Source organism: Gobius niger, assembly GCF_951799975.1.
Source record: "Gobius niger genome assembly, chromosome: 1".
Taxonomy (NCBI): Eukaryota; Metazoa; Chordata; class Actinopteri; order Gobiiformes; family Gobiidae; genus Gobius; species Gobius niger.
Window position 1 is genome coordinate 38,302,604 of NC_136852.1, and position 23,678 is coordinate 38,326,281.

Sequence of the window (23,678 nt, forward strand, 5' to 3'; positions counted from 1 at the left end):
CTCGTACCTGGGGAGAAGTAGCTCGTACCTGGGATGAAGAAGCTCGTACCTGGGGAGAAGAAGCTCGTACCTGGGATGAAGAAGCTCGTACCTGGGATGAAGAAGCTCGTACCTGGGATGAAGAAGCTCGTACCTGGGGAGAAGAAGCTCGTACCAGGGGAGAAGAAGCTCGTACCTGGGATGAAGAAGCTCGTACCTGGGATGAAGAAGCTCGTACCTGGGATGAAGAAGCTCGTACCAGGGGAGAAGAAGCTCGTACCTGGGGAGAAGTAGCTCGTACCTGGGATGAAGAAGCTCGTACCTGGGATGAAGAAGCTCGTACCTGGGATGAAGAAGCTCGTACCTGGGATGAAGAAGCTCGTACCAGGGGAGAAGAAGCTCGTACCTGGGGAGAAGAAGCTCGTACCTGGGATGAAGAAGCTCGTACCTGGGATGAAGAAGCTCGTACCTGGGATGAAGAAGCTCGTACCTGGGGAGAAGAAGCTCGTACCTGGGATGAAGAAGCTCGTACCTGGGATGAAGAAGCTCGTACCTGGGATGAAGAAGCTCGTACCTGGGATGAAGAAGCTCGTACCTGGGGAGAAGAAGCTCGTACCTGGGGAGAAGAAGCTCGTACCTGGGATGAAGAAGCTCGTACCTGGGGAGAAGTAGCTCGTACCTGGGATGAAGAAGCTCGTACCTGGGGAGAAGAAGCTCGTACCTGGGATGAAGTAGCTCGTACCAGGGGAGAAGAGGCTCGTACCTGGGATGAAGAAGCTCGTACCAGGGGAGAAGAGGCTCGTACCTGGGATGAAGAAGCTCGTACCAGGGGAGAAGAAGCTCGTACCTGGGATGAAGAAGCTCGTACCTGGGGAGAAGAAGCTCGTACCTGGGATGAAGAAGCTCGTACCAGGGGAGAAGAGGCTCGTACCTGGGATGAAGAAGCTCGTACCAGGGGAGAAGAGGCTCGTACCTGGGATGAAGAAGCTCGTACCAGGGGAGAAGAAGCTCGTACCTGGGGAGAAGTAGCTCGTACCTGGGATGAAGAAGCTCGTACCTCGGGAGAAAAAGCTCGTACCTGGGGAGAAGAAGCTCGTACCTGGGATGAAGAAGCTCGTACCAGGGGAGAAGAGGCTCGTACCTGGGGAGAAGAAGCTCGTACCTGGGATGAAGAAGCTCGTACCTCGGGAGAAAAAGCTCGTACCTGGGGAGAAGAAGCTCGTACCTGGGATGAAGAAGCTCGTACCAGGGGAGAAGAAGCTCGTACCTGGGATGAAGAAGCTCGTACCTGGGGAGAAGAAGCTCGTACCTGGGGAGAAGAAGCTCGTACCTGGGGAGAAGAAGCTCGTACCTGGGGAAAAGAAGCTCGTACCAGGGGAGGAGAGGCTCGTACCTGGGGAGATGAGCGTCTTGCCGCTGCAGCTGAAGTCTTCTCCTCCGATGTTGAACTCGATGGTGGTCTGGAGGAACTTGCAGTCCTGGCTCACGGTGGAGATGAAATGACGCGTAATGTAGTCGAACAGACGCCAGCCGTCGCTGCCTAGAACAAGGACACCTCCTTCAAAACTTTGCTCATTTTTCTCACCTTCTTTTGTCATTTTGGGGTTTTTATTTGGTTTACATTACATTTTGAATGTTTTAGTAGTTTTCTGGTAGTCTTTACTTTTATCTTTATATTTTTGTAATTTAATTCTCAATTAATTGTTTTGTCATTTTGTTAATATTTTGCTGTGCTTTTTGTATTTTTATAATTTTTTGTACTTTTCCACATGTTCTATGGTAACAAAAAAAAAATTACATTAATCATTAATTTGTAAGTTATTTTTCTGTTTTGGGAAATTTCTGTTTTGGAAATTTGAAATTTTAATCAATTCCAAATTTAATAAATTCATTCATTTATTGAATTAATTTATTTTGTATTCATTTTTATTTGTTGGTTTATTTGGTCAGGACAGTGCATGTTAATAAACACATATGCATTTAAAAATGTTTTTTTTTTTTTGTCAATCTCACATTTTTTGGTTTGTTTGTCATTTTGAATACCGAAGTAGAATTATGCAGTACTACAACATCTAACCACCTCTCTACTCAGGATGAAAATGAAAGACAACTGATTGACAGTGGCATTTTTATGCACTCGGAATCATTGCTCAAGAAGATAACAGTAAAAACACAGCCCCAGAGACACACGTTTATGTGAAGAAACCAGTGAGTCAGTGTTAAAGCTGCTCAAAACATTAGCATGCTACTGGTTAGCATTTAGCTGAGCTAAGCTGTCACTGTAGTATTTGCTCAGTGTTCATAGTTCATAGCCACACTTGTATTTATCGTGTTGTAGCTACAGTGGGGGAAAAAAGTATTTGGACAAAATCCAATAGAATGTCTATGTGAAACTGACCAAATACTTTTTTTCCCCACTGTATATTGACTGAATCAACTGTCAATTGTTGACAGATGCTAACCGGTGGCATGATAACATTTTAAGCAGCTTAAACACTGACTCTGTTGACATGACACACTGCAAAAATCTCAGAGAAAGGTATTCTGTTTCCTCTTTGATGGATTAATTTAGTCTGAGGAGTGAAGCAGATCTTCAGTAAATCCTGCTGTAGCTCGACAGACAGAGCTGCTACGTCTGTGCCACATTTGCTGCTCATGTCACATAAACGTGCGTCTCTGGGGCCGTGTTTTTACTTACTTACTTATCTTCATGAGCAATGATTCCGAGTACACAGAATGCCACTGTCAATCGCTTGTCTTTCATTTTCATCCTGAGAAGAGATATTGTTACATTTTGTAGTACTGCATAATTCTACTTCGATATTCAAAATGGTGGCAAGAACTATGCGTGATGTCATTGGAAACACACAAAACATTTGTTTTTCCTGTTCATCATCAGCCTCAGTCCGGGCGCTGTGCAGTCTCATGGCTGACATCTACAATAGTAGCTGTGGTAGTCTTCATGTATGTGACTCACCAAGCTCGGCCTCCGTGGCGGACCTCATGGGGGTGATGGGAGGGTGGTCTCCGGCGTCGTTGCCTTTCCTCGGGCGGTTCAGACCGGACGACAGCAGCTCCTTCACCTGAACATGAACCACAGGTAAATACTGACAAACTTTCCAGTCCTGACATTTGGAACATTTTTGCTTCTTTTCACGACCTCGGACATCAGTAAATTTACCCGAACAGCGCCACAGTGAGGGTGCCCTTGGACTCACCTCGTCAGCCCACATAGGGTTGTTAGCCTGCTCCTTGAGCGCCCCCTTCAGGTCAAAGTTTTCGGGGTACTGCGTGGTCTCAGTGCGAGGGTAGCTGATGTAACCCTGAGTGTAGAGGCGCTCGGCTATCTGCATTGTGTGTTGAGGACCCATCCCTGCAACAGAAAAACAAAAACTTGAGCGTCTGAACAGATGTCATGCTTGCTCTGAAAGTTGTGAAGAAGGAGCTCTTTCTAACCTACTCTGGACACGCCTGTTCTTTTTTCTTACCTAACGATAATGTCACGGAGAAAAGCGCGTTTGGCTGCGAGCGGTGCAGGACATTATTCAACCTTCCTAACGATGAGGCCACTCGCCAGAAGTTGGAATTTCTTTCCGGGATTCAGCGACTATCAGCCAAAATAGTGTTTTTCTGTGACTGTCTCTTGATGGATGTTTGGTGAACCTTCGCCAGAATCAAAGTGGATGAACTTTTATAAACAGCGTGAGTCCCATAATGCAAACACCCGATGAAGCGGCCAGGACAGAGCGGTGAGTCAATCAAAACGCGTGTTAGCTTGTGTGTGTTAGCCATTTATGAAACTGTGTTGCAGATATCAACTCTATAACTGCATTGAGAAGTAACTTCACTTACTGCTGTGATATTTATATTTTTCTTTTACTGCTGATGTTGCATGAGCAGATTAGCTCAGAGAGGGGGAGGAGTTAACTGAATCGAAGCATCGTGTCTTTCGAGTTTGATAAATACCCCCAGAAAAAACGTATATTTCTCAAAGAAAAATAGTACTCCACAGTGGTAGAGGTACAATATATCATATAAATGCCTATAGTTTACTTTGGGATGGCTAAAATTGCATGATAGATCCTTTAATTGTAACTAGAGGAATATCTAGCTGTAGAAATTTCTTAAAAATTCGAAACCAGGCTCTACATTTGGCTACAATGTGTGGAAAGTGCAATGCTATCTCATGGAAAACTAGCTTGTTTTGCCGTTCACATATGAAGATACTGCAGCAATGGCGGACAATGTCAGCGTCAGCCCCTAGCGTCGTGGTCATAAAGCAGTGAAACCAGTGGCCATTGCTGTATCTACACAAGAAGCTGGACTTTGTGACAGTTTTTGTTTCATGTCGATAGGTCCAGCCGTTACAGAGATATTAAACACAAGCTAAGTCAAACATTCAGCGTTTTGAACTCGTTCTAACTTTAAAAGAAACAGGACTGACCCAGGGAAGAGCTGGCCACACGCAGCATCTCCACAGTGTTCAGCGCCTGAGGTCTTTGCTTGGACTTCTCCTTCTTACTCACCGACTCCACCTGCAGGACACACAGGGAACAGCAGCACAGAGTTGAGGTTTTATTTAGAAGTGACCAGAGAAACACGACCAGCAACATGATGTCAGAGATTTTTGGTTGTTTTAAGAGAACACGCTGCAGCAAAACTGTTTTTTCCCCCTTATGTTTATGTCAGTAATCTACAGCAGAAGCTTCAACTTTACACCTCTACATTTCCCCCCTTATTCACCTGCAGCGTCTCGCCTTAATATGCATGACATCAAAGCCCTGATTATACTAGTTTGACAAACAAACAAATGAATGAATGAGGGAAAAAGCGGGAGTATTTTTAGAGATAGAAAGCGGAGTGAGACCTTGGCGTCTCTGGAAGTCTTGGCCACGTTCACAAACATCTGCCCCACATCTCGATCGAACACTCGCACTCGGTTCCAGTCCAGGGTCAGAGCGCTCTCCTTCCCTTTGAACACCTGCAGACGGGAGCAATATGTGCTGAGAGAGCAGATGCTGAGCTTAGGGACAGTTTTTACAGAGAAATTAACCATTAACCAAGTTCAAAACTCAGCTTTTTTACCGTTACCATAGTTACCACAATACCATTCTTAGCTGCACCAACTCCATTTAGATTACAGGCAATTGTTGATGTTGTGACGTCACGTGAATGCAACTCATGATGCAGCCGTACCTTGGCTTGTAGGATCCAGAAGGTCTCTGGTTTGAAGGACTGGATCTTGTCGTGGCGCTCCACACAGAAGCCCAGAGTGGGCGTCTGACAGGGCCCGAAGGAGATCAGCGACGAGTCCAGGTTTCCATATTTCCCCTGGAAGTACTTGGTCTGGAACCTGCCATGAACCGTGAGCCATTTAGAATTACAACTTATTTTAGACACGTTAAAGATTCAAAGATTCAGAAGATTTTATTGCCACTTCATATGGATTGGAATGTTCGTTTCCCTCAAGTCCTTGGAGTGGGGCGGGGGGTGGTGGGTGGAAGCACAGCGAGGGCAGGGAAGGGAGGGAGTTCTAACATGTAAATATGTTTTTAACTACATTAGAAATTGTATTTAGTTACAGAATACTGAATACTCAATTTAAAAAGGATTACATAACATATTGTATTCTGAATACTTGGAATACTTTCACGTTGAGTTGAATTAGAATACCCTCAAATAAAAGACTAGGGCTGGGCACCGTCAAACAATACAAGTATGGAACAGGAACAGGCCACGTTTTTCCACACTAAGACGTGTTCTTATATGAGCGTAGACAAGTTGATGTGTACCTGTCTGGGCTTTGTGTGTACCCTCAGTAACACAAAACCAAAGATGTTGTTAGCATTTGGCCTCTCCCAATGTATTCCTATAGCTCCAAACAGGGGTGAAGTTGGAAGCTAACACGCTCCTCTGCGGGCACGCACAAAGACCTGACAGGTACGCATCAACTCGTCTAAGCTCAGGTAAGATCATGTCTCAGAATGGAAAAATTGTGAAATATTCCTTTAAGGTACTGCTGGAATCGAAAGAAAAAATAACAAAGGTATTGAAAAAAGGTTTTGATGCAGCAGGGGCAGCATTAAAGGAAGTGACTTGATTGATTCAGCTCAAATAAAAGATACACATTTAAAAGAAATAGTGATTACCGCAAAGCCTTCATCCCCACTGCTGTCAGACTGTACAATAAGACTGTAAAGTAACGTGTGCAATAATCTCTGTATCAGCTGCACTTTATTATCTCTGAGTGATCTTCTTGAACGCCGACTGTAACAAGTGAATTTCTCCTTTGTGAGATCAATAAAGGATTATCTTATCTTATCTTATGGTTCTATGTGACAAATAGCAGCCTCACATTTGTGCTCAGACACAGCAGCGCATGTACAGTGGGAGGAACAAGTGAATAAGAATGTGTAGCAGCGTTTCACTGTTTTATTTTTCTTGTAGCTTCAGATTATTATGGTGTGTGTGTTTTTCTTATTGTGTATTACTGTTTTGTGGTTGTACCTAAAGCAGATAGATGAAGTCCACCATACCAAGATGTACAGGATAAAGAAGTGTGTAGATACCGAGTGAAGGCGCAGCCGATGCGCAGGTCCAGCTCCTGCCGGGCGTCCACAGACAGGGCCTCGTTGTGGTTGGGTTCTCCGAGCCGGTTCATGGCGTTCCAGATGTCGGTGTCTGTGATGGAGCTGAACTTGGCCCGGAACACCGTCTGCTCCCGACCGCCGGGTTTGGACATGACCGGCTGGACCGCATCCAGCACCTACAGCAGAGTACCCCACTTTACCACAGCACCCACAGGAGAGGAGAGCCCCACTTTATCACAGCACCCACAGGAGAGGAGAACCCCACTTTACCACAGCACCCACAGGAGAGGAGAGCCCCACTTTACCAAAGCATCCACAGGAGAGGAGAGCCCCACTTTACCACAGCACCCACAGGAGAGGAGCGCCCCACTTTACCACAGCACCCACAGGAGAGGAGAACCCCACTTTACCACAGAGCACCCACAGGAGAGGAGAACCCCACTTTACCACGGCACCCACAGGAGAGAGCCCCACTTTACCACAGCACCCACAGGAGAGGAGAGCCCCACTTTACCACAGCACCCACAGGAGAGAGCCCCACTTTACCACAGCACCCACAGGAGAGGAGAGCCCCACTTTACCACAGCACCCACAGGAGAGGAGAACCCCACTTTACCACAGAGCACCCACAGGAGAGGAGAACCCCACTTTACCACGGCACCCACAGGAGAGGAGAGCCCCACTTTATCACAGCACCCACAGGAGAGGAGAGCCCCACTTTACCACGGCACCCACAGGAGAGGAGAACCCCACTTTACCACAGCACCCACAGGAGAGTAGAACCCCACTTTACCACGGCACCCACAGGAGAGGAGAGCCCCACTTTATCACAGCACCCACAGGAGAGGAGAGCCCCACTTTACCACGGCAGCCACAGGAGAGGAGAACCCCACTTTACAACAGCACCCACAGGAGAGGAGAACCCCACTTTATCACAGCACCCACAGGAGAGTAGTACCTCACTTTACCACAGCAGTAACAGTAACAGAGCAGTTGTGACCGTACCTCGAAGCAGATGTTCTCTCCCTCCTTGTCACAGTCCAACCACAGAACCACCACGTCGCAGCCTCGAGCCTCCACCTGCACAAGAGGACATAAGTCTGATACTGCAGTACACACGTACTACAGACGGAGTACAGTCAGTACTGCTACAGTCTGGGTGCACACATTCCACTAGTAAAAGTAACAGTCAAACAAACAACATGAATAAGAGAAAGTTAAAAGCGACTGGCCAGTTCATACCCCATAAAGGTTCATTCAAACATCATAAGACGCAAGAACGGTTCTTGCACCCTGAGCTGCAAGAACATGAAGCCACGCCCCCTTTTGGTGGAAACAAGAATTATAGAGTACATGATTGCTCCTCTCTGTCAGGGCTCATTATTGAGGAAACAGCTCCACATTGTGGCCATGTTTTATGCCCTTTGTGATGTCTCTGGTAAATATTCAGACTTAAAGGGGGGGTATTATGCAAAATGGACTTTTTCAAGCTATGTTATTATGTCATTCCCTCATTAAAAACATGCCTGAAGTGTTGCCTTGGCACATTCACGTATTTTTGAGTAATCTGTAAAAACTCTGATGGCGGCCATTTTAGGGATAGGTTTGCCTGAGTCCTCCTAGGAACGCCCCCACCTCCTGGAGACGCCTCCGAGCTTTCGTCACCAGCCGAGTAACCAACCACTGCTCCTCAGCAGAACCCCCTCCCCACTGATGCCACAGACAGCGTGTGGAGGGGGCGTGTAGGAAAGGGTCAGAGGTTCTTAAAGAGACAGACGCCTATTTCAAGACATTCACTACAGCCATTTTGAGAGAGACATTTTATACAAGGCAGTTATTCTAATTTACTGCATTTACAGACCAACAGAAGGTTTGGTCATCATTGTAGTTCCATATAGACTGGTGCTCTTTAAACGTGCTCAGCGTTTAAAATCTTCAACATTAACGTTAGCATTAGCAGCTAGTAGATTAGCTGCTGAATGAACCATGAAATATTGTCTCTACAGCTACAAAACTACATCGCAGGCAGCAGGATTTTAATTTGATGATAATATAAAAAAGCCAGACTACAAGCTGAAGCTGTAATGACGTTATGAAGCAACCGGCGAAAAAGATACACAAACAAATGTTAGTGACAAGTCATGATTCAGCTCAGTTTAAAAACGCTATCATCTCTGTGAATTATCTGAAGCAACAGGTCACTTCCATGGCTTCATTTTCACACTCGATGAATAAATAAAACAATGAAAGGCTGTGACCTGCAGGAACTTGACCATGCTGAGTTTGGGGTTGGCCTCCTTCTTCTCAGTGGGAGCTTTGCTGAACAGCTCGGCGGGGTCCACTTTGTCCCAGTTGTTGTATTTCCCTGAAGGCGACACAAAGCTCAGTTGAAGTGAATGATGCTCTAACAATCTATATCGTTACACAGAAAGGAAACTATGATGAACGTCCTAACTGTGACCTGACTTTCCCCTGTGGCTGCACGTTATGGAGTTATTCATGTACGCACCGATGAAGTCCAGGCTCATGACGTGGCCGCACACCGAGGTCATCTTGAAGCGGGCGCTCTGGCCCTGGAAAGAGCCGCTGTACTCGTGAACTGAGCACGCTCCATTCAGCCCCTTCCGACTCGAGCAGCTGCCTACGACAACACAGAGAGGATGTCATTAGAGATCAGTCCAGATGATCTATGCAGGAGGAAAATGCTTTTAATCAACTTCAAAATGATATCAGCACTTCAGTTTCAACTTAATCAATCGTTCAATCATTCAACGACACTTTACAACTTCATCGACCTCAGGGAAAACTAACGGCCAATGATAAAACACCGTCACCCAATTTACCCCACTCTTATTTCAATTTCTACAAATTAGACGGCCATGCTGATGTTAGGATAAATTCTATATTTATGAATATAATGCTAGCAAGTATCAGAATGATTTGCAGAACAAGAGATGACAAAGTTTTGAATTGTTTCCATTTACTACTAAAAATAGGAATAGACTGGCCTTGTGTAGTGAATAGAAATACTTGGGACATTTTATAACTGATGATCTGTCAGATGATGAAGATGTGCATCGGATGTAGTGTAAAACACACTGTTTAAGGCACATTGTACACAGATTTATGCCGCATTATGTGATCCAGCTATAAACGTTCAACTCATTAGGAAACTCAATCACTGTCTAAGAATACTGTTGAATAAAACCTTGATGGGAGAGTGCCAAACACTTTTTTTTGTTTCTGCTGTGATCCAAACATTTCAAGCAGTCAGAACTGTGGCGTCACTGCTATAGTTGTTGCTCTAAACTTTGATGTGTTTGGTTTTAAAGTTTGATGGTAATGTTTCATTTTAAGAATATCTGAACAGCATTTGAGATCATTTTCCAGAGAGTTCCGCTAAACTTTGTCCGAGTGTACCCCATAGACTGTATATATAAATGGACAGCTTCTGCTCACTCCTCCCCGTTTACCATAATGACTACGGTCGAGGGGGAAATCATGGTGGATTTACAGACTCCTCCTCCCCAGCTCGGACGAAGTATGTTCCTAAAAAGGACATACGGGCGGGATTTTCATCGTAGACTCGGCCCTTGTGTGACGTGTAGCTCGCGCTGCTCCAATGCTAACAGTCCGGCCATCATTAAGTACGAGCACGGCCGTGGGAACCCAGGGTGCTGAGGGCGCTGCAGCACCCCCTGGTGGATAGTTTGTGAACTGCAGGCAATATCAACCCCTTAACTCCCGCCTGAACCGAGCACATTTTCTCCAGCTTTACCCCAGTCCAAAAGCTTCTGGAAAAAAGGTGTGAAAATAGCAACAAAACAGAGACGAAAACAAGGATGAAAGTGTGAAAAAAAGTTAGAAAAAATTGACAAAAAATTGACAAAAAAGTGAGAAAAAATTTACGAAAAATGGAGAAAAAATGGACAAAAAAGTGATACGATTTGACAAAAAATGTGAATAATTTGACGAAAAAGTGGCAAAAAATGTACAAAAAATGACAAAAATGGACAAAAATTTGACAAAAAAGTGAGAAAAATTTGACGAAAACTTTACAAAAATGAGACGACTGCCCAACAAAAAAAGTGATGAAAAAAAATCTGATGTGAGGAAAAAGATCACTTTAGTTTTGTAGGTCTTTCGAATGAGGCGTTCCACTGGCCTACAGGATTTGGGTAAAGGTGAACTAGAGAAAACGCTCTTGGTTCAGTCGGGAGTTAAGAGGTTAATAAATAGGATTTATGCACAGAAAAAGTATTTTGGGGGTAAATTTTGTCCCTTAGCGCCCCCTAACTAAAATATCTTCCCACGGCTCTGAGTACGAGATTTCTAAAATTTATCTTACGAAAACCAGCCTGGTTTCATAAATTGTGGCTAACCCAGCGTTATCTCAGGAGGAATATCTAGCCTAGTCTAGTGTTGAAAAAATTTAAACCAGGCGTTAAAGTTGTTTTTAAGGTGTCTCAACTCCATTGCTTTTCAATGGGGCACTAGCGGCGAAATGGAGGTACTACAGCAATGGCGGCCCCCAGTGTCGTGGTCATAAAGCAGAGCAGCCAGCGCCCATTGGTGTAGCCCTTTTGTCTATGAACAGTGAAAAGGGTTTGTAGTCCATGTGGCAACAGCCAGTGTTTTGTTTTGTGAATAACTAAACATTATTGCAAAATAACCAAGTCCTTCCATTTCAGTCCTGACTTCAGAAACAGTCCTTAGTGGTATGAGAATTATCCCACACCTCCGAACATCAGGTATGGCAAAATAGAAGACCAATATAGGATTCTTATCATCTTATAATTACAGAACAAAACAAAATCGTTGATCACAGTGAAGTGAAAAGTTTAGGCCCCAGCACAGAGCCTTGAGGGACTCCACACAGAATTGCTGATTTGATCCGTCTTCCTGGTTACGTATACATTTCATCCAGAAAACCTACCAGAAACGCTAAAAAGCCTGAAACAAAATTGGTTCTGGAGTCTCAAGAAGTGGCCTCTATGGAAAGCAAAGACTCCAAGCTAACCACCGATACAGCCGCCGGGTCACTGACGGGTCAAATTACAGTAAATACAGGAAGTAAAAAGAGCCGATTACAGTAAATAAAGTTTTAGCGCATTATCGAGGGCTGAGACAGAATCATGTTTAATGCAGACACGCTTCGGTGGAAAGTTCTAGACGTGACGCAGATCCGGCGGAGGCTAAATGCTAATGCTGGATCTGAAATGTAAATGTTGTGTCCAAGGCTGAGGCTAATGGACGCGGCGAGGATGATTCATTCAGAATTAAAATGACCCAATCAGAGGCCAGAGAAACGGCAGCGACCCACACGTGACATTAACAAGGTGCGTATAAATGAAGCGGGTCTGGACCCATGGACGCAACGAAGTCTGAGCACCGCAAACCGACCAGACCACCACCACCACCCGCACGACCGACGACATGCAGCACACACAGGTGAGGCGGCCACATCAATACGTGTTTTTGGGTTGTTGAGTTAAGTTCGCCAACTGAAATATTCTGTCATAATTCTAGTCAAAGTCTTTTTTTTGTGACTAAAATTAGGCTAAAACTGTGACTCAAATCTGCAGATAATTTGGTTGGCGACTAAAAATGTAATGTTGGTAACTGCTTCCATCAAAGAGACGCTGCAGGTGAACAGGGATGTAGCGATTTCAGATAACTGACATGAATATGATTTCGTTAAAAAGTAAGGCATTATATTTTATGCATAAAAAATTGCCCAATTTACCAATATTTTCAGCAACAAAATGTTAATAATGGACAAAGCCAGGTTTAAATGTGTGGTTTTATTTTGTGGCATATTAGTTACAAAGATTTCCTCACTAGTTATATGTGTTTTTTTTAACAACTACGGGTCATATATTGACGTCAGGAGAGAACAAAGTACCGAAACGAGGCACTGGAGCTTTTTGGTCGGTACCAAGTGCAGCGATAGTCTTTATCCACTGCCGTTTCCCACAAAGGAAATGACCATATTTGGATTACAGTGTCATCTTGGACGCAGCCTTTCATGTTACACGTTTTTCCCTAGCATCGAGTTTATTCAAAAACTAAAGAAAATCCCAATTCCTGATTTTGTTGCTGAAAATAACAGAAATTTGGGCAATTTTTATGCAAAAAAAATATTTTGTTAAAAATGTGAAATGACTGTCCTCACATTTATGTCAATAATCTGCTGCAGAAGTTTCACATGATATCACTTAGATGGAGCACCCCCTGTTGGCGCTCCTTTCCGATTTAGTCATGCTTCCACAGTGCGCCCCCTGTTGGTGCTCCTTTTCGATGTAGTCATGTTTCCACAGACAGTGCGCCCCCTGTTGGTGCTCCTTTTCGATGTAGTCATGTTTCCACAGACAGTGCGCCCCCTGTTGGCGCTCCTTTTCGATGTAGTCATGTTTCCACAGACAGTGCGCCCCCTGTTGGTGCTCCTTTTCGATGTAGTCATGTTTCCACAGACAGTGCGCCCCCTGTTGGTGCTCTTTTTCGATGTAGTCAGTTGGCGCTACTTTCTGATGTAGTCATGTTTCCACAGACAATGCGCCCCCTGCTGGTGCTCCTGCTCCTCGTGCACAGTTCCCTGGCCGTCCCCATGGGGGCGCAGTGCGTGGATGAAACCTTCTGCTCCTATAACCTTCAGGAATACTACAGTCAGATGGTGAACCTGCCCACCCACATCAACGAACGCAGCATCGCCTCCTGGAGCTACGTGTGAGTCACTGCACCTGCACAACGACCACACTGCCCCCTTCAGGCCATGAGGCAGACCACACTGACCCCTTCAGGCCATGAGGCAGACCACACTGCCCCCTTCAGGCCATGAGGCAGACCACACTGACCCCTTCAGGCCATGAGGCAGACCACACTGACCCCTTCAGGCCATGAGGCAGACCACAATGACCCCTTCAGGCCATGAGGCAGACCACAATGACCCCTTCAGGCTATGAGGCAGACCACACTGCCCCCTTCAGGCCATGAGGCAGACCACACTGACCCCTTCAGGCCATGAGGCAGACCACACTGCCCCCTTCAGGCCATGAGGCAGACCACACTGACCCCTTCAGGCTATGAGGCAGACCACACTGACCTCTTCAGGCCATGAGGCAGACCACACTGACCCCTTCAGGCCATGAGGCAGACCACACTGACCCCTTCAGGCTATGAGGCAGACCACACTGACCTCTTCAGGCCATGAGGCAGACCACACTGACCCCTTCAGGCCATGAGGCAGACCACACTGACACCTTTAGGCCATGAGGCAGACCACACTGACCCCTTCAGGCCATGAGGCAGACCACACCAACACCTTTAGGCCATGAGGCAGACCACACTGACCCCTCTAGACATTTATGTTGTACTAAAATTAGGAGATGTCGGCAGGAGAATCATGTTTGCATACTCTGCAGTTGCTATAAACCATTCTGCAAACTATTCACTAGGAACAAATGCAAAATATTAAAAACACAAATCCTAATCGCAATATCGGTCGTAAAAGATTGTATTTATTGCATTGATTATTATTTTTTTTAAACGTGCACCACTATTTGCTGCCACTCCGTATAAAATGAATGGAAGTGGTTGGGCTAAGCCTAAGCTATCGTTAGCAACACTCGCTAATTCCACGGCTTCTATCAAAGCGCGTCCGGTTGCAGGAGCAGATCCTAGTTTTCGAGCTTTATCCAGAGGTTTAGTAAATCTCAGAGCCGTTTAAATCAAAGTCGAGGCTTTGGGAAACATTATGGCTCTGGGGGCGATACCGGCTCTCATGAATAGGGCTGTGTACCGTTAAACGATACCTGTATGGTATGGAAAAGCGCTTTTCATGTTCTTTTTCATATTTCTATTCTATTCATATTTGCAACTATAATGTTGAGTTCATGTCGCTTTCCTATACATTTTTTGTGGCTTTGTTTATTGTGTTTTTGTCACATTTTATACCACATTTTTGTTGAGTTTTGTCACTTTTTCATTGCGTTTTTGTCACGTTTTTGTTGCACTTTCGGCGCTTTTTTGGTGGCTTTTTTGTTGTATTTTCATCCTTGTTTTTGTTGCTATTTTTTAAGAAGCTTTTTGATTTGGGTAATGCCAAACTGGATTGGACGTATCATTATAGAAAACCAAGTAGCGTCCAAGTACTGGTATCCAGCCCTACTCACGAATACTTCTTTAGTATGGATATAATGTATGTCGCCCCCCCCACTGCAGGCAGAACATCGACCTGAACCGCGTGCCGCAGGTGATCCACGAGGCCAGCTGCCACACGTCGCACTCGTGCCGCGCCCTGGAGGGAGGCTTCGGCCTGGAGACCATCCCCGTCACGCTGCGGGTGCCCGTGCTGAAGAAGACCGCCGGCTGCTTCCCCTCCACCGGCTACTCCCTGGACTTCGAGCTCATCACTGTGGCCTGCCTGTGCGCCATCTCCAGGAACAACTGAGCGCCCCCCCCCCCGAGAGGACACCGCACTCTTCACAGAAAAACAATGATCATGGATTACAAGGTTTAACGGGAGCAGCAGCCGCTCAAATTTAAAGATTGATTTTTCAGGCATTTCACACATACAACATTATTAAACACTTTGCAAGAGAAGATATTTCCTTATAAACAACTTGAATACAGAAAAAAATGTCCCTCACCAAAACACAGCGTCAAGGCCAAAATGTCTCACAAACTAAACCATCAAAAAAATGTCACACAACCAGTCACAATGAATGTATAACATGAAGAAAACACATGACGGTGAATAAAGCACTGCCCTGTTTCATGAACAGTTTTGTAGCGATGGTGTTGTTTCTAAATCATGTATAACGTTAGTGTCACAGTCAGGCTTACCGTAATATAATTAGAAGTAGTTACTGAAGCTTCGAACCTCTCAGTGCACATTACATTACCCACATTCACTAGAGATGCGCTGATCCAGCTTTATTTGCTTCCGATACCGATACTGGGGATTTCAGTATGAACCGATACCAAGTGACTTTCTTAAAAGTGGCTGCTGTGGGTGAAAAAAAGAGAATGGTCCTCTTTTCTCCAGTGTGGGATCAATAAAGGCTGCTCTTTTCTTGCTAGCGAGATGTTACAGATCAATTATCAATCAATAAACTGTAATGAAATGAAACAAGAATTATTGGACTTTTTTAAATATCCTCGGGTATTTGACAGACTGGATTTTTACAACTTGTGCGGTACATAATGTTAGATCAGTTCTTCTTTACAAACACTATTTTATTAGGCTATTTTGTGCGACAAAATCATAGTTTCTGACCTAGCTTTGATTCGTTTCCGCTAACATTAGCATGCTGCCGCGAGCTTTAGCATACGGTTGCTATCCGCAGCATTTTGTGTGGCGATCAAAAACACATTTGCGGACTTTAAACTAACTCGGCGACTGAATTCCCCAGGTTCAGAGCTTCAAAATGAGGTGCAGCATGTCCATATTCACTTAGGTTTAGTTGGTGAAAGTTGTGCTATCAGTTCAGTATCAAATATGTGAAGGCGATGCCCGAAATCATATTTTTTGCATCGCTCCGATATTTGATACCAGTATCGAGCATCCCTACAATCCACTGTAGTTTCTTTTTACTTACCGTTGAAGGTTGGAGAAGCAGGTTTGAAACAAAGCGCTTATGTCTCCAATAAGTCTATGGCCCTGTCCGTACGAAGTCAAGCTGAGGCCCAAACGCAAAGATATTTTACCAATCCAGTGTAACGTCCATACGAGCCCGGCGTTTTGGGGGTCTGTAAACGAACATTTTTCAAACCAGGTCCCAGAGTGGAAAGATCTCAAAACGCCGTTTACGTGGCGCCGTTGTTACGACGTCGCCGCAACTTTTACTAAAACAATGACATCACAGCAGAGTGGAGTCTGTGATCCATGATTTACTGACCTCATAATGAGTTTGACTCATTGATCTATGATGGTTTTACTCCGCTCCTCTTTGCTCCACTGCAGTCCACAAGTCACAGGTGACAAGTAGAAAAACACGACCGAGTTTTTGTAAAGACGGTAAAAGGTTTTTCTGCTTTAGTCCCGTTACGTCTGAAGAATAAACTCTCCTCCTCGTCTCTTCTGTAGATCCTAAATCCTTCAATCAGTTTCATTTCCACTGTTTACATTCCACTAAGGTTTAAATGCGCATGCGCCTCTACATCTTGTCCAATTATCTGTGTTGGCGTCACAGCGCCTCTCACAGGTCTGGAAGATGAATTGCGCCGTTTTCCCAGACCTGAATTAACCATGTGGACGCTCACATTTACTGAGCCGGCTTCATGATTACAAAGAAAGTTTCTGAAAATATAAGCGTTTTGTCTTTGTGTGGATATAGCCTTAGTTTACGTAAAATGCTGAGCACAAATAAGAGCATTTTGGTCCAAACAATGTTCCCCACAGCTTTCAACATATCTGTCGACTTTGGCACCCCAAAAAACACAGACCAGAGTCAGACAAACAGGATTTCATCAAAAGTAGGTAGGATGGTCATTAGGGATGAAAGATATACCGTTATCGTATTGATATCGAGATATGAATATTCAAAAGATTAAAATCGAAAAAGCAAAATATAAACGATATCGATTTTCATCAATAAAACGGCACTGTTTATTTTATGTTTTATTTTTTTGAAAAATGCTTGGTTTTCACCTAACCCATAGTTATATCGTGTCGTATCGATATCGTGATATCTGGCATGAATATCGAGATATGAAATTTTGTCTATATCGCTCAGCCCTAATGTTAATTATAATACAACATTTCAACTACGTACTGCTGAAATGTCATTGCAACCTGACACTGAGAAGTGTTGTTTTTTGTTGGTGCCGTCGACTCTGTTGTGCTGGTCGAGCATTGAAGTGGTCGTAAAGCCAGATGTGGGGCTCCAAATCCACTCGCTTAAACAATCCGTCGTAATCGTATTAAAAAATAGTAATAATGATAAAAATGTCGTTTTGGGTCACATGTCAGATTTCATTTTCCTACATTTTTCCATTAAAGTGAACTGCCACTATTGGGCCCAATTAGACGATACATTAAGTGCTGTAACTTCCTTTCTATTTATCACAAAGGCCTGATCTTGGTATCATCAGAAAGGTCTTTTCGAGCCCTTTCAGATGATGTTGGGCCTGTCATATCCATTGACTTTGGAATATTTTGCACCATACCTACAGCATGTAATGTACATTGAACTCGGAAAAAACAATTGGCATTTCAAAGTGATGTAACACGACAACTATGTGCACAGACAATTGAGAGTTCACAGAATAGATTCTTTACGTAAAAAATGGCACATTCATCCATCCATCCACCCATCTTCCTCCGCTTTATCCGGGGCCGGGTTGCGGGGGCAGCAGTCTCAGCAGAGATGCCCAGACTTCCCGATCCACACACACCTCCTCCAGCTGTTCTGACCCCGAGGCGACACCAGGCCAGCTCGGAGACATAGTCCCACCAGCGTGTCCTGGGCCTTCCACGAGATCTTGTCCCACTAGGACATGCCTGGAACACCTCCCGCGGGATGCGACCAGGAGGCATCCGAAACAGATGCCCGAGCCACCTCAGCTGAACAATATTTCTATTCATACTGTAGTACTTTGTGGTTACTTCCTTGCCCTCTTTTTCAATTACACCATTGAACACTATTACACTATTGAACATTTTTCTTTGGCCATAAAGAATAACGTTGGAAATGCCTCGCTGCTAATTGTAGACATTTACATGACACCATCGCTTGATAAACTTTGGTGATATCCTAAATTTTTCCCATCATCCTTTCTTTCTTTTTTTTTATCATAGAGAAGAACTGAGAGGCCAAGCATTTTTGGGGACAGTTTGAGGACAAAAATGGCTCAAAAAACTATAACAAAAAAAATGCTAAAAACTAATTATTTCTTCTTTTATTTCATTGCACAGACCTGTTCCTTTGGCAGTGAATCCCAGTGATATGAGGCTCTTTCAAACATGTCTTTACTCCCGTCTTTTACCTTTGATTTACTGTTTAGAAGTCGACATATCTGCAGATTTTAGTCAGTCTAAGTCTCACTAACTACTTTTTCTTCCGTATTTGTCTCATTTTAGTGACAAAAACCTGGCTCTGACTAAACAGTTTGAGTATAATCCTTTTGTAGAGGGAGTGGTCATTGTTTAGCCCCAGAATCGCTCCCAAAGTCTCCGTTTTAGCTGAAAGAACTCACCTTTGGAGAGGATCTTAGCGATGGACTGAGCCAGTGAGGGCTTCTCCGCGACCATCAAAACCGTCCGCATTTTGGGATAAATCTGTCCTTTTCCTCCTCGGTTTGGTCCTCACATACGGGACTAGTTAATATTCGATCAAACGCGTCTAAAAAACGCCTTATTTCCAGGGTAATATTGAGTAAATGAAGTGAAAGAGCGGGTTTGTTTTCAGATTGTGTCAGCCCGCCGCCATGACAGTCTGAGTTCCTCTTCCGGGGTCAGCGCCCCCTGTGGGAGCGGAGGAGCCACTGCGGCGCTACAGCAGAGCCGCGCTTTTTTTTTTCTTTCTAAACATTTTGAGTATTGTTCAGGTGAATATAATAAAGTATAAAGATCAAACTGAAGTCATTATCCTCACTGTGTTGAAACCTATGTTTCTAAAACAGCAATGAGTCAGATTTAATACTTTTTAAAAGCAATGTGACGCATAAATGTTTTGAAGTGACACAAACGGCAGCAAAACATATCATAAATACATATATTTTCAGATTTCGGGCCAATTTCCATTTATGAATGATGGATTGAGCAGTTGCTCCATGAGATGTTTAAATCTTGGGAAATCTTTGTATAACTTAAAGTTCTCCACAGCTTTATCCCTGACCTCTCTGGTGAGCTCCTTGACCTTCATGATGTTGTTTAGTGACCAATACACTCCGACCACAGCTCTGAGGGCCTAAAAGAACAGCTGTAATTATACTGAGAGTAGATTACACACAGGTGCCTCTATTTAATGGTTAGGCCAAGGTGTGAACATTCTGGAGTCATGAGGAATGTTTTAAAGGCAATTTAATGCACTCAGAAAATGCTGTATGAATACTTATGCAAGCCCCACTTTTCTATTTTCTATTTTTTGAAAAACAACAGAATCATTTAGCTTTCACTTCACAGTTGTCTGTTGCTTGTGTGTGAACGTTCAGTAAAAAATTCAAAATAAAATCTTTATGTTTATGGTTGTAAACATGACAAAATGTGCAAAGGTTCAAGGTGTATTAGTACTTTCGAGGCACTGTATATACCACCATACCATATAAACCACGGAGAACAAATGCCCTAAACCTGTATGAAGCTTCGGGCGACTTATGTAGACTTCCAGACCTCGATACTGACACTAAATGAAAGCTTCTGCTCTAGACTTGGAGTCGGCCTCTTCCTTTTTGATGGTATTGGAAACACTTATCAACCCCCAAAGAAATGGGAAGGGAAAAGGGAAATCCACTGACAGTGAGCCCCGTGTGGGGGGCAGGTCATGATGAGTGGGGCTGGTTGTTTTTGTTTCTTGAGATAAACACCTAAATTCTGCCCAAACAAAGCCTGATGTGTCTGCAACTAAATGTTGCTGTGAAGTCAATGGGCTATATGCACAGTTTCCCCACGTGACGTCTTCCTGGACAGTCAGCCAGACGCAGCACTTCCTGTCGCTGGTCGTTTACGTTCACAATTAGCAGGTTCCCACACAAAAATAGCGATAGCTCAGGATCTGGTTAAGGACAACGAGTTACTGATGGACAGTCACAGCAACGTATTACAAACATCATGTTCGCTGTGAATCCAGCCCCAAAGGAAACGCCAGCTGTCGTAAGGTAGGAGCTTTTATCTTAGAGCTAAAGGCTAGTGTTGAAAAATGATAATATAACATGTAAACAAGTAAATATTATTTAAACTACTAACAGGACGATTCTTTTTTGCGCTGGCTCGTTCAAAACTTTGCGCTAGTTTTATTTTTTATTTTGTTAGCCGCGTTAGCTTCAAGACAAAAACATCCACCGTTATGAACACGGAGGTTTCCTCCAGTGAAGTCGTTACGTCTCACGTAATATTTTCTAACCTGCTCCAGCCACATCCGAACTTTTACTCGCTGTCCTTTACCAAATCTTAAGCTATTGCTTCATTTCTGTGGGACCTGCTAATTTTTAATGGGAAGAGATGACAGACAGGAAGGACAGCCTCTGGCTGACTGTCCAGGCGGAAATCACGTGGGGTCACTGTGCATATAGCCCATAGGGCTGGGTACTGTTAAACCAGACCAGTATGGTATCCAAGAAAAAGTGTAGGTTCTACTGGTCCCATCCATCCATTTTCTTCCGCTTTATCCGGGGTCGGGTCGCGGGGGCAGCCAGACTTCCTGATCCACACACACCTCCTCCAGCTGTTCTGGGGGGACCCCGAGGCAGCACCAGGCCAGCTCGGAGACATAGTCCCTCCAGCGTGTCCTGGGCCTTCCACGAGGCCTTGTCCCACTAGGACATGCCTGGAACACCTCCCGCGGGAGGCGACCAGGAGGCATCCGGAACAGATGCCCGAGCCACCTCAGCTGGCTCCTTTCGACGTGAAGGATCAGCGACTCTACTCCGAGCTCCTCCCGGGTAACTGAGCTCCTCACCCGATCTCGGAGGGTGCGCCCTGCCACCCTGCGAAGGAAACTCACTTCGGCCGCTTGTATTTGCGATCTTGTCCTTTCGGTCATGACCCAAATCTCATGACCATAGGTGAGGGCGGGAACGCAGATCGATCGGTAAATCGAGAGCTTTGCCCTCCGACTCAGCTCCCTCTTCACCACGACAGACCGATACAGCGACCGCATCACTGCTGACGCCGCACCGATCCGTCTGTCCATCTCACGCTCCATCCGTCCCTCACTCGTGAACAAGACCCCGAGATACTTGAACTCCTCCACTTGAGGTAAGGACTCCCCACCGACCTTTCCGGTGGAGAACCATGGCCTCAGATTTGGAGGTGCTGATCCTCATCCGCCTCACACTCGGCTGCAAACCGCCCCAGAGCAGAGATGAGATCCTGAGGTTCTATCAAACAAATATAAGCATCAAAAGAAGGTAGCCTAGCCTTTTGATGCTGTTCAGGTATCGGTATCGAAAGTATCGTTAAAGTACCAGTATTGGGGAAAAAAGTAACGGTACCTCTAGTCATCATGGACGAATGAGAGCCTTCACAAGCTCCCACTAATTACAAACTTAAATTGCTTGTTTTTTGGCTGAAAAAGACACTAATACTAAAATGAATGTGATCATGAAAATATAAAGATACAAGAACATTATCACACTAACCCCTGGGCCACCCGGGACAACCAGCCCCAGCTGTCCACGTGACAAGCACACAGCGCCCGTTTTAAAGCCATGACCTGGAGCTTTTAGCGAAAGTAAACGACTCAAGCTTTAAAACTGAAACATAAGTTGTAAACTGGACAAACATCTCCTCATTTCAGGATGTTTTAACTTAACGTTCAAGTCACAGTTTTACTCTTTTTCTCTTTGATCATAACAACATCAGAGAAAAGAAACAGCAGCAGAAAAATCCTGACACGTCCAGCGTCACAACAGTTGATGCTGTTCCTGTTTGGACCAGCAGAGGGCGCGACAGGACGTAAAATGAGCTGAAAGTTTCACAAACGACTGGTCAGGTTTGAGCTCACCTTAACCTCTGACCCCGCTTTAACCCCGTTCAGTTTGACCCAAACCAATGAGGTCACAGCCTATGGGCCTGAGTCACGCCTCATTTGAAAGCTAAGACTGACAAAACTGATCTTGACTTTTTTGTCGCTTTTTTTTTAAGCGTTCCTGTCATGGTTTTGACGGGTTTTTTTTATCTGATTTTTGTCACTTTTACATGTCATCTCACTCTTTAGTTGTGTGTTTTCATTGCTCTCTTGCCACTTTAGATTGGGGTAAAGTTGAACTGGAGAAAGCGTGCTGGGTTCATGTGGGGGTGAAGGGGTTGATGCTTTTATCATCTCATTACAGTTGGTGATAGTCAGACTTTTGGATCAGGATTAGTTTGTTCATTTTAGCTTCTTAACCTCCGCCTGAAATCATCTCCAGTTTGGCTTTACTCAAATCTAAACATTTCTGGAGCAAAGCGTCAAAATGGCCACAAAAACAAGGATGCAAATACAACGAAACAGGCGCTACTCTGGCCTACAGGCTGTGAGCTCCAGTCCAGAGGCCTTAGATTCGGGTAAAGCTGAACTTTTGAAAATGAATGCAGGAGCCGCTAACGTCAGAACGCTCAATAACGTCAGACATTTGGACACAGCTCACCTCTTCACCCAGTGCTTTACTCAAATCTAAAATCTTGCAGCCTATAGCCTCATTTGAAAGCTAAGACCAACAGAACTTGTCGAAATGGATCTTTTTCCTGGCGTTGTTGCAGCGTTTTCATCACTTCTTGGTCAGTCTGTTGTTGCTGTTGCTGTGGGCTCTTTTTATTGTACTTTTGTCACTTTTTTGTCACTTTTTTGTTGCGTCTTCATCCTTGTTGTACTTTCGTTTTCGTTGCACATAAGACAGTTTTAACCAGAAGCTTTTAGATTTGGGTAAAGCCAAAGTGGAGAAGACGGTTCAGGTGGGGGTTAAGAGTTTTGTGTATCTTCCTATGATTTTTCTTCAGCGTCACAACAGTTGATGCTGTTCCTGTTTGGACCAGCAGAGGGCGCGACAGGACGTAAAATGAGCTGAAAGTTTCACAGGTTTGAGCTCACTTTAACCTCCGACTCCGCTTTAACCCCGTTCAGTTTGACCCAGATCTAAGCCTATAGGCCTACAGGCACGCCTCATTTGAAAGCTAAGACCAACAGAACTCATCTAAATGGAGCTTTTTCCTGGCGTTGTTGCCGCGTTGTCATCGCTTTTACATGAAGTTTTTGTCACTTTTTTTGTTTTTGCGCCTCCATCCTTGATTTCCTTTCATTTTCGTCGCTATTTTTCCGGAAGCTTTTAGTTTTGGGTAAAGCCAAAGTGGAGAAAACGGTTCAGGCGGGGGTTAAGAGGTTACGCTTAGTTTTTCTTTGTCGAAAATGTTCCATCACCTGAGCTTTTTCTTTCAACCTTTGTTTTTTAATCTGAAATAGTAGTTGTTTT

At 44.5% G+C, this 23,678-nt stretch overlaps 2 protein-coding genes across 2 annotated transcripts in view; one reads left to right on the top strand and one right to left on the bottom strand.

Annotated features, from left to right (window-relative positions):
• Nucleotides 1-19,021, bottom strand: part of top3b (DNA topoisomerase III beta) — a 29,125-nt gene extending 10,104 nt beyond the window's left edge. The window contains exons 1-11 of the mRNA XM_079567407.1: nt 18,768-19,021; nt 9,079-9,210; nt 8,828-8,934; nt 7,575-7,649; nt 6,549-6,745; nt 5,176-5,332; nt 4,847-4,960; nt 4,424-4,514; nt 3,198-3,352; nt 2,957-3,062; nt 1,373-1,519 (exon numbers count right to left, since the gene is read on the bottom strand). Of these exons, the coding sequence (XP_079423533.1) occupies nt 1,373-1,519; nt 2,957-3,062; nt 3,198-3,352; nt 4,424-4,514; nt 4,847-4,960; nt 5,176-5,332; nt 6,549-6,745; nt 7,575-7,649; nt 8,828-8,934; nt 9,079-9,210; nt 18,768-18,837 (1,351 nt within the window). The 5' untranslated portion in view covers nt 18,838-19,021. The remainder of the gene's footprint in view (nt 1-1,372; nt 1,520-2,956; nt 3,063-3,197; nt 3,353-4,423; nt 4,515-4,846; nt 4,961-5,175; nt 5,333-6,548; nt 6,746-7,574; nt 7,650-8,827; nt 8,935-9,078; nt 9,211-18,767) is intronic.
• LOC306977754 (uncharacterized protein) lies at nt 11,959-15,100 on the top strand. Its single transcript, XM_079576188.1, has 3 exons — nt 11,959-12,020; nt 13,120-13,295; nt 14,790-15,100. Exons 1-3 carry the CDS (start codon nt 12,006-12,008, stop codon nt 15,016-15,018), a joined length of 420 nt encoding a protein of 139 aa, XP_079432314.1. The 5' UTR covers nt 11,959-12,005; the 3' UTR covers nt 15,019-15,100.
• Nucleotides 19,022-23,678: the final 4,657 nt, after the last annotated feature.